Source organism: Rhododendron vialii, chromosome 5a (genome assembly GCF_030253575.1).
Source record: "Rhododendron vialii isolate Sample 1 chromosome 5a, ASM3025357v1".
NCBI classification, from domain to species: domain Eukaryota; kingdom Viridiplantae; phylum Streptophyta; class Magnoliopsida; order Ericales; family Ericaceae; genus Rhododendron; species Rhododendron vialii.
This window is the reverse complement of record NC_080561.1, coordinates 25,582,881-25,594,155: the sequence shown is the minus strand read 5'-3', so window position 1 is coordinate 25,594,155 and position 11,275 is coordinate 25,582,881. Positions and strand designations below refer to the sequence as shown.

Below are 11,275 nucleotides of genomic sequence, written 5' to 3'. Positions count from 1 at the left end.
TTTCAAAGATAATAATGTTCGGATGAGGCATTTAATGATATCCGATCGAACTGATTTTTGGTGCACTAATTCTACTTGACGAGCTCTACAAAGTGGACAATTCCAATTATCGGAGCGACGGCGATTTATCGTGCGCAGCGTGCCAGCACCGCTCTCCAGTCCGATTCATTGACCCATGTCCACATGCATGAGGTCTCTACTTTGGAAAAGGAAATATCGAGAAAGGGGATCTTTGCAGAATAATTAATTACCCAAGCTCATGGTTTATTGACTCATGTTCACAGAGGTCTCTACTTTGGAAAAGGAAATCTCGAGAAAGGGGATCTTTGCAGAATAATTAGTTGCCCTCAGGCTCCGTTCCGAAAATGTTCTTAAAAAATAAATACTTATTTTACCATTTTTCATTCAAGAATAAGAAGGGTCATTCCACAAAATTCAAATAAAAAGTTTCTTTCACATTTTCAAACTTAAAAATAATGTAAATGAAAAAAAAAAGTCAATTTTTTTTGCACCATATTAAAGATCTTAATGAGATTTATCAAACAAGATCTATAGTGATAGAAAAATTATTTGCATAAACACATGATTTTTGAGCTTGAAGTTGCCTTATACAAAATATAAGACTGTTGCTATGATAATGGGCGCCGACGGAGGGAAATCGTACCGGCAGCTGCGCCGGGCAGTCTCCGGCCACCGGACGGCCGATTCGAGCAGTCCAAAAATTCTATAAAAAAAACCCGATATATACACGGAAAAGGGGTGCTCGGATCAAGCACCCTACACACCTCGGATGTCGTTGATTCCTGCGCTGGCCCCCTCAGTTTTTTTTTTTAGAATTTTTGGACGGCTTGGATCGGCCTTCCGGTGGCCGGAGACGGCTCGACGCGGCCGTCGGTACGATTTCCCTCCCCGGCTCCTATTGGTACCTATATAAATTTGAGAAAATAAGCACCTCCTTCTTATCTTTGTGGAACAAGCCTTATTATTGAACAAAAAATAAGTTTTTATTCCATTTTTGGAACGGATCCTCAATCTTCTTTTCTTTCTTTAATGAATCATAATTTGATTACCTTGTAAAGACGGGTTTATATATCTGGCACACGTGGTAGGGCGGTTGTAAATAATGCCCACTTTCTTCATTTGTAAATATACCATAGGGATCGATGAACGTGTGAGGCTCATTTTGAAGTCTCGCATGAATAATTTGAATTGTTTATTAATTCAAATAATATTCCAAGTTATTCTCAAAAAACTAGTTCAGTGGTGTAATTGTAAGTATTTGATTAAATCGTCTATTTTTTTTCAAAATTATTTCAATATTCAGATCAATTCTAAATTAAAATTAGGTAAAAGATTAGATGAAGTACTTATAGTTGTCCGATCAAGGACTCAAGATTCTAAACGAAAAATTAATGAACGACTTATATCACATATGTTAGACCTCGGGATGATATTCACACACTCATCGGTACACTATAGGAAGTCTCTTTGGGTGCGGTGGAGAATACCGGCCCTATTCTCTCTTTCTTCTACTCGCCAACCATCGCTCCTGCCCGCGACCTTGTCTCTTCAAGTCCCTCAGCTATATACGCAGCTCTGCTGCTCCTACATCCCTTACAGTCTAACCTCCACGGGTGACAGTGATGGAGGATCAAATCCACCTCCCTCGACTCCGATTCAATATATTTTAAATGAGGCCTAAAGCGAACCTTTTAAAATGGGACTCTAAAATATTAGTAATATCTCTATTATAAAATAGAAGGGTGTGGGGACAAGTTGTTGGAACGGCTTAGATTCATTCGATCCAAAGGCTGTAGTGCATTCTCCCACTTCTCGGTTAAGTGCCTATAGTTTTCACCTAAATCATACTGATAAGCACCCGACAATGCCATTAAGGGTGCGCTAAGTCCTTAGTTTAGTTTAATTATGTCGTTAAATTAGTTATTTTCTTTTATATTTGCACGTAAGGTGTTTTTAAGATATTTCAGGAAAACTCGTGCAAATAAACTGTTGTTAACGCTATGGATGACCCTTGAACGTAGCCGAGCCCCAAATGCTAAAGCCAGAAAGATTAGGAGAGGACCCGACGGCAAGAAAGGCCAAGGCGTGGACCAAAAGTCAAGTGCTGGAGATAAGCAGCTCGGTACCGATACCATACTATTTCTTCTATCGGTACCGAGCCCCTTCCAGCGACAGCAGATAAGCCACTCGGTATCGATACCAAGTAATTCATCCTATCGGTACCGAGTTCATTAGCAGATCAGCATAAGGCCTTCTCCATCGATACTGAGGGCTTCAGAGGCACTTTCAGAGCATCTCTTAAGAATATTCTGTGCGCGAACTTTGAAGTATAAAAGCAAGTGATGTCATTGTACAAACAAGTAGAATAGATTTGCTTACACAACTTTTAGATCTAGATCTAGATTTGGTATTGTTCTTGAATGTTCTTCAATTTCCAACTTTGAATCTTTATTTTTCTGTCTTAGTTAGCTAGTTTTTGATATTGTCGTCTTTATTAAAGTTGTAGTGAATCTTCCGATCTATCTTTTAATCCAATTTTCTTCTAGTGTTGTTAATTCAATTATGTTAAGTAGATTTTTGCTTGCTCCTATCTCAATAGATATGTGTGAGTAGTTTTCCAAGGTTAGGTCATAGAGTGATTAGCACCTCATGGCTCAAGTAGAATTGCGGTTTTCACCATAAGTTTAAACCTTTGGTTCGAGAATCGATGTGGGGTTCGGGTTTATTTGTCAAATCGCTAAGGTGTTAATCTCCTTGATCATGTGTAGGTAGGAGCATCGCCTACCTACCACACATGATACTTGTAGCTCTGATGCACGAAGCATTTGCCAAATAAATTCTAGAGCTAGCTTGGTAATTGAACCATTCTATTTTCCAATTTGGGAACTTTAACTGTGTATCCTGAATTGTGTAATCGGGTGAGAAATGCAGTTTAACTTGAGTCGTGAGTGTTAGTAATTTCTAGACCTAACCTGCTTTTTATCTTAGTTTATTCGATTTTCAATTTAGCCCATTTTACTTTCCACTACACATGTAAAACCAAGTTGGCTGTCTAAAAGCCGAAAGCCCTTGCTTACATCTACAAATCCAGCAAAGCCGTATTAATTATTCCTTTGGGTACGATCCCGGATTTCCGGATTATCATGCTTCAACTGACATATTAGGCCCTATGATTGGGGCGTTATTCCTTATATCGGAGCGAACGAAGCACATACAATTGTCATCCCCTTCCAACCGAGATGCGTAGTGCCGTAGGCACGGGCTAACACTAGTATTTTACATAGTAAAATATAATTAAGGGAAAAACTCCTTCATAACGAAGGATTACACAAGCATTTGATAGCATAAATACCCCACATCAACACCCAAATATTATCATCTATATATTACTCTTCTCGTTTTTTCCCCCTGCAAATCTACTAATTATACTTACATAATCAAGTTTTTCGCCATAGGCTTTCTCTTGAGTTAACTGTAACTGCAATAGTAAAAAATACCAAGTTCGCAATCCTTGCATTTGGAAAATAACCATCCATTGCCTCCAAGTATTAAGTGAACACATCAATGAATTTTCATAATTCATTTCGTAAAACTTCTTTCAAGGTTTTTAATTCGAAACATAAATTCTGATCATCCATATTTGAAAGTTCATCTTTTTTAAAAACTAGTTGCATGCCGACGTGCAAAGCACGTCATTCATGCCCGTTGTATAGATGCGTTTTGAATTTTCTTTAAATTATGGCTCTTGTTGATGATAGCAAAGGTTATATGGATAAGTTTGATCAAGTTTATCATCAGAAGTTGCTGGTTGTAGAAGTTATGGTCTAGATAAGTTTTTGCCTTGATCAAAAGTTTTCAAGTTATTCAGGTACTTGCATGACTTTGGCTACAGGGATTTTTATACAATTGTCAAAGGATTAGACATAGCAAAAGGTAGAGTTTATTTTAGTCAGACAAAGCAAAAGTCCTTGGTCTGTCAATTGTTCATGCCAAAAGGTTGCGAAGACTTGGAGTTGGTGGAAGGTGCTTATTTGTTTTTGCTGGAGCTCATCTTTACAATTGACGACCTGCCAAAAGTGATTGGGAGGAAAATTCGACTATTTTACACCTCTTCCCAAAACCAAAACGAATGAGGTATAAACAGATCAAACCTACTACAAGACTCTGGGAAGCACAGTTTCTCTGTACATATCAAGGTCAACACCTTCAATCTGACTGAAGACATGCAGGTTCTTCCCAACCTAATGAAACATGAAAAGCTTGAAGTTCAAACTGTTGTAAGTGCATACCTACACACTTCTATGGCCAATGTGGAAAAATATAAGCTGATTCCAGGTCACTGATCTTACAAGATCGCAAAGCTCGCTCCTTTCCTTTTCTCTTCTCTCCTTCTCCCGAGCAGGTCCCTCCATACCAGAAAGGCCGATTGCTATCCTCAACTCAAGATCAGCAAAGAGTATGAATGATTGACAACCACTATAATACCTGCATGACCAGAAATCATGCCCTCATGATTGATACTTTTTAACCTTGATGGCATGCAAGCACCACAGCACCATACATGCCTAAGCATTTGTTTTTGTGGTTTTTTTTTTTTTTCAGAAAATGCCATGCAGGTCCATGCATGAAAGCGGACACATTCTAGAAATTTGAACGAACCTGATGATGCATCTGCACCCATAGTTTGTTCATCTCTGTGAAGTTCTGGAGGATGAACTCCACGGTGTCCATGACAGTGTCAGCATCCCTGCAGGAGTTATGGAAAGCTCACACAAATCAGGTTCACACCCTACCCAGTAAACTAATACCAGATTAAGAATGTAAAACGAACTTTTACTATCAACAAAAGAACATATCATTCATGAGGAATATCAAACGAGCGAAAACAATCAAGAGTCATGACACTGAAACAGCATTAATGGTGGCTTGTTGATGCAGGCCGATATTTTAATTATTTAAGAAATATAGGAATTTTAGTATATTATTTTGCAATTAGTATTTTATTAGGAATCTTTCCGTTTTAGCATAAATTGTCTAGGATATTGGGTTTTCTTGATTAGGTTGATTCTATTTCCTCTTTCTTGTTTTCTTGTTCTCTAAGACGTAGATTTAGTTTTCCTTTTTAGTATTTCTAATTTATTATAAATTGAGTTGTAAGAGAGTTAAGGGAGTTGTTTATGATTTGATTAATGAAAATTTGAGAAGTTTCTCAATATCGTTTGTTCGTAGAGAGAGTATCTCTAGTTCAAACTTATTTGTGATTATCCTTGTTGCGTGTTCTTCTATTTCGACACACCTCCCTGCATCACTTGTCCATTTCTTTCCTTTCTAGTATTCGTAGGTCACAAGCTAAGATATTTTGTCTACTAAATCCATGTCAATAGGTTACATAATTGACGATACTGGATCGATTCAAACATGGCATCAACTATACTCAATAATACTCCAAGTACAAAGAAGTTAATTTGGTGCTCGAAAGCACCAAATTGGAAAGTGTTTAGCCAATCCATTTCACGAAATTCCCAAGAAAGTAGTGGCAGAGAATATGGTCATCCTGTTACATGATAGCACCATAAGGGAGAAAAGCTATTTCCCTTCCGCAGAACAACCAACATTTCGATCTATTCAGTATCAAGGTTGAATAATTCTTCCACCTAAATTCACAATAAAGTAGAAAAAGGTGACCACCTGATTTCCTTACCCTTCATATTCGGAACCAATATCTAGTAAATTATCCCTGTTGACCTGAGAAAGATAACTCCTCAAAAAAAGCCCACTTATAGAGTGTTGTATGCCACGGCACATTTGCACAAGATCCTTAAGGACATCCTTCGCAGGAGCTTCCTTAGACTTGATGTACACAGATCCAACTGTACAAAGGAGATACCTGGTAAAAAACAATGCATAAAAATACCTCAGAAACAAAGAACACAAAATTTTTCGCAGGCAAAAATTTAACACAAAAAAAAACACGGTAACCTAAAAAGTGGAAAAGCCGATGTCTCTATAGAACAGCCGAAAAATTAAACCAAAAACACATTCGGCCTAAAAAGAAACAGGAGTAAATTTTATGGGAACATGAAATTTGTCAACTGCCTTATTGTTAAACGCATAAATATACGGGGCATCTAAAACCACTTTTGAACTGGAATGTAGCAAAGGAAGCTCAGACAATCTTTCCCTGACCAATTTTTGCAGAGTATATAGAGCATATCTCTAAGACTCTAACAGCACAAATGATACAAGCAGTTATTTATAATCAAGAATCAGGCAAGCAAGCATACAGCGATTTAAAAAACAAATAACGCTTGTATGAGGAGTACTCAAATGGAAGTTTTTATCAGTATGAAATACATAAACATTTGGGATAATTATGGCATGATGGTTTTAACAAACTGCATATACCATAAGGTCGGTTAAGACAAATGATAATTTGAATAGGTCTCCCTTAACACTCACAGCATAAAAAGAGGCATCCAATTAGTCCATCATACAATTGACCACACCCTTGGGTGAAATATCAAGGATCAGAACACACAATCATTCAGTAGAAGAGTAACTAACATGATTCTCCCCTGTTGGTCTAAGCCTCTATTGCCTAAAGGGTGCACTACCAGAAAATTATAACAGGAGAAGTGAGGTTTGTACGAACACATATGCATCCATATCTATCTGTGTGTTCATATATATATATATATCGAGTTGAACCATGTCGGTATATTTGCATCAAAATCACTCAGGTATTTGAAGAAATTCAGCATCATAAAACGGAAAATACCACTTGGAGCCCAAAGTTTGTTTCGTTGTTTGTTGGGTCCCATTCAAACCTTTGCTTCTCTATCACTTCCTACTTTTAAATTTTAAACCCTCAGTTTCATTTCTCTGTTCCAAAATAAACGTAACCAACATGAACCAGCTTACTTTTTCAAACAAACAGGAAACAGTAAAGATGGTCATTGTTTCACTCAAACAAGCCATTCTCATTTCACGTCTCTGTACGTGTGTGTGTGTTTGTTCATTTGCATATATAACTCTCTATCGAGTTGAACCATGTCGGTCTATTGCATCAAAAACACTCAATTTGAAGAAATTCAGCTTCATAAACCGAAAAATATCACTTGTAGCACAAAGTGCGTCCCATTGTTTGTTGGGTCCTATTCAAACCTCTGCTTCTTTTCTTTTCTTTTTTCTCTATTGCCTTCTATTTTTTTAAATTTAAGCCCTCGGTTTCATTTCTCTTTTCCAAAATCAATGCAAGTAACCAACATGTACCAACTTACTTTTTCAAACAAACAGGAAATAGTTAACGTAATCATCATTTCACTTTCTGCATTCTTGATTTTGTAGTTTATGTATTTGATGAGGATGATATTTCTTTTTGGAATTTTAGTATTGTTGCATGTGTTCTGTGTCAAAAAGAGTAAAGTTAAATTCATTTGGACTATTTTCTCAATTCCAATAAAATGTTTGATTTGTGTTCGTAAAGTCATTTAGGGCAAGTGTTTTGTACGTTTTTTTTTTTTTGGTATTCTATTCATGTTGCATGTACTAACAATATAGGCAGTTGGAATTCAAAGCACTATCATAAAATTCACATACAGTATGACTTCATGTATGGATAAATTACATAACTTAATCTGTCATGTATACGGAACTAAACAAATACCTGGAGTAATCTAAACAAATACCTGGAGTAATTCCATATGGCTAACTGCATGCATCTAGTAAAAATGAAACCTAGCCATCTTTCAACATGAATAGAATACCCAAAAAAACAAAAACCGTACAAAACACTTGCCCTAAATGACTCTACGAACACAAATCAAACATTTTATTGGAATTGAGAAAATAGTCCAAATGAATTTAACTTTACTCTTTTTGACACAGAACACATGCAACAATACGAAAATACCAAAAAGAAATATCATCCTCATCAAGCACATAAACTACAAAATCAAGAATGCAGAAAGCAAGAAAACAAAGCACACATGCAACATGAATAGAATACCCAAAAAAAAAAAAATTGTACAAACCACTTCCCCTAAATGACTCTACGAACACAAATCAAACTGGGAAACCGCTATAAAACAGGGCAATGACTCTACGAACACAAATCAAACTGGGAAACCATCAAACACACCGAAAGGTACAGCAAGACACAATGAGAAATCAGCAAAGGAGCATTACCTCCTACCAACAGGTACAACGACACCCAAGTAACTGAACAGAGCAAAACAAACAGCACAAATCCTAGAAGCAAACAGGATGAAACAGAGAAGCAGTAGTTGCTGAAATCTGGGACGCAAACGGCGACAATCGACCAAACAGCACTTGCCAAAACCTCTCTCTCTAACAAAGTCTCGCTCTCTCTCTTTTCTGCATGATATCCTCCTGCTCTTTCTGCTCCCTATTGCCACGTAACCCAGTAAAACCCAACAACAAAACACGTAGCCCACTAAGTCAAAAAACTGAAATTACAATTTCACCCAACCAACAAACAACAAGAAGCCAAGACTACAAAGGGCAAAATTGTCCATCCAAAAAATGGCGAGCAAAAGATGTTCTTCTTTAAGAGGAGGAAATCTTTGAGACTTGCATAACAAAAAACACGAAAAACTTAACATATTTTACCATCTTTTTACTAACAAAAAACACTAAAAATTTAACGCATTTTTCCAATTGGTTTCCACTAACAAAATTTTTTTTACCAACTCAGCAATTTTTTCACTCACATACCTAGCAAACACTTTTTCACTATCGAAAACAATTTGACATTTCTCAACAACTTATTCACTACTGGAAACACCTAACAACTTTTCAGCCACAAATAAATATCTATAATTTTTTCACCACCTAACAACTTTTCAGCCACAAATAAATATCTTTAATTTTTTTCACCATCGAAAACACCCTTTTAAGTCAAAGAATTATCTCATCTTTACTCGGCTTTCACTTTAAATTGGGCCCTAATATGCCTCACTTCTAGATTGGGCTAAACATTTGGTGCCTGGTGCAATGTGCATAGCATTTCGTGGGGGCATCTGCTTAGCCTTGGAGAAGTAAGCTGGAGGTGGAGCTCATAAGGTGAACTTAGAAAATTGAATTGATGACTAAGCATCACTTGTGCTATATAAAAGTTAACCTTGGAGGCTTGAACCATTACGGTGGAAAGAAAACTAAAAATAATAGTCATCCGGAGAGCAAAGTTAGACAATTGGTTTAATTTCGGTCGTGATGGGATTTCAATAAGTTGTTTTTGGTGGTGTAATTTACGTATTCGACAACCTTGATCACAATTTAAGGTACCGAATAGTACGTAATACATTCCTAGCTAAATCTATTTGAAAAAGTATTTTTTTAATTCTCTCATATTTGTACTCATTTGATCTATAAGTTTATTGACTCAATTATTGTCACTTTTTGTATCGTGACATGAAAAATATTTGGCTGAAAGTCATGGAACAGATTGGTACATATGCGAGCCCATCAGGTCACAGAAGTATGAAAGATATATGGTTGACTATGTATCACGCAAAATTCGAGTCTACAAAAAAAGACGGAAAAATGCTGAATAAGTCAATTTTATTAATTTGAGAAATTTAGGGTTACAATCTCTGATGCAGTTTTCAAAGAAAATTAATCCTCTGATTCTTCTCTTCGGATGTTGAAACGAGGGCTTGACAGCTTGATCTTGATTTGAAGGGCGATATCTTCTGTAGTCTTTGCGAAGATGACGGCGACTTTGTTGAGCTTTGACTTAAGGGCTTTGAAGCTTCTTCTCAAGTTGAATTGCTTGATCTTCTCCAATTCGGTTGAAAAAAATGGCGGATTTGTGGATATTGACTTGAGGGCTTTTGGACTTCTTCTCAAATCGGTCTTTAAGATCTTCTTCAATTTGGTAGAAAGAGACTGATGATTGGTGGATTTGGCTTGAACGTTTTTCAGGGCTTGGATGCTTTGAACTGAATAGCGTCTAGCTTAATGTGGACTTGAAAGATTCTGAAGGGCTTTCGCAGCTTTGATCTTCAGAACTCCAGAAGCTTGGGTGTGATAGATGAATGCGAATTCTGAAGGGCTTGGAGGCTTTGATCTTCAGAGTTCTGGAGTTTGGATTTGATGATGGAGATTTAACTTGAACGTTCTTCAGGGCTTTTAAGCTTTGATCTGAAGAACCGTCTTGTTTGATGTAGACTTGACTTGAATGTTCTTCGGAGCCTTGAAGCTTTGATCTGAAGAACGTTCTTCAGGGCTTTTAAGCTTTGATCTGAAGAACCGTCTTGTTTGATGTAGACTTGACTTGAATGTTCTTCGGAGCCTTGAAGCTTTGATCTGAAGAACCTTCTCGCTGGATTGATCTGAAGAACTTTCTCGCTGGATGCAGACTTGAAGACTTTTGAAGGGCCTTCTCGCTGGATTGATCTGAAGAACTTTCTCGCTGGATGCAGACTTGAAGACTTTTGAAGGGCTTGAGGGCTTTGATCTTCAGAGCTCTAGAGCTTGTGTGCTTCAATGTCCTGATGGAAAAATATGAAAGGAGAGCACCTCTATTTATAAAGATGTAGGATGGAGAGTCATAACCAGTCTCTGCTTCCTTCATATTTATTTCCCTTTTAATTATTTCTTTTTTCTTTTAGTGTAAAAGAAATAATTAAAATTCAATAATTATCCTTCTTTCTTTTATTTTAAGAAAGACAATTATTTGTGAAGAGAAACACAATTATTATTTTATCAAGTGGCTTAATTTGATTGGCCGAGCTTAATAAAAATAATAACTGTGTCACTTTGACACATGGCACCATTTGATTGGCTTATACGCATCATCTTGACTTTTGATCTTGAGACACATGGCAACACTTGATTGGTCATTTATTGTGCCCTATTTACTAGGTCTTGCAACACGTGGTAATTTGTGATTGGCAGTAAATTCTACATGTCTACAGACTATCCTATAGGAAGGCCAGAGTATTTATGGGGCCCAAGTACCTAAACAGATTTTGACCTAAGTGGTGCTTGACATATTACCGAATTGAGCCGGGTATTAGGCTACAGATGAAATGTTGTTCAGATTGATTTACTTGATTTGTTATTCTCGTGTATTGAGCATATTCTTACTGTTAGCCATGTTTATTGTACTCTTATTACATATACTATCCGGCTATTTTATATTTTTCAGGTGCAGAATAAGTTAGTGGGGACTCGGGTGGGAGTATTGAAAGATTTAGGCTCCGTTCCGGAATGCGAAATAAGTACTTAT

At 36.9% G+C, this 11,275-nt stretch overlaps 1 protein-coding gene across 1 annotated transcript; it reads right to left on the bottom strand.

The window, feature by feature from the left end:
* Positions 1–4,064: 4,064 nt before the first annotated feature.
* On the bottom strand, positions 4,065–10,618 carry LOC131327725 (uncharacterized). Its single transcript, XM_058360862.1, has 7 exons — positions 10,295–10,618; positions 8,209–8,489; positions 5,723–5,908; positions 4,681–4,768; positions 4,371–4,427; positions 4,173–4,262; positions 4,065–4,088 (listed from the first exon to the last, which is right to left on the bottom strand). Exons 1-6 carry the CDS (start codon positions 10,616–10,618, stop codon positions 4,176–4,178), a joined length of 1,023 nt encoding a protein of 340 aa, XP_058216845.1. The 3' UTR covers positions 4,065–4,088; positions 4,173–4,175.
* Between the last annotated feature and the right edge of the window lie 657 nt (positions 10,619–11,275).

Excerpts from the sequence above, each read along its gene's own strand:
- LOC131327725 (XM_058360862.1), bottom strand. The coding sequence starts at position 10,618 with ATGAAGGAAGCAGAGACTGGTTATGACTCTCCATCCTACATCTTTATA. Across the intron at positions 8,490-10,294 it reads AGTCTACATCAAACAAGACG|TTTTTTGACTTAGTGGGCTA; the intron begins GTTCTTCAGATC and ends TTGTAATTTCAG. Across the intron at positions 4,428-4,680 it reads GGGTGCAGATGCATCATCAG|GGACCTGCTCGGGAGAAGGA; the intron begins GTTCGTTCAAAT and ends TCTGGTATGGAG.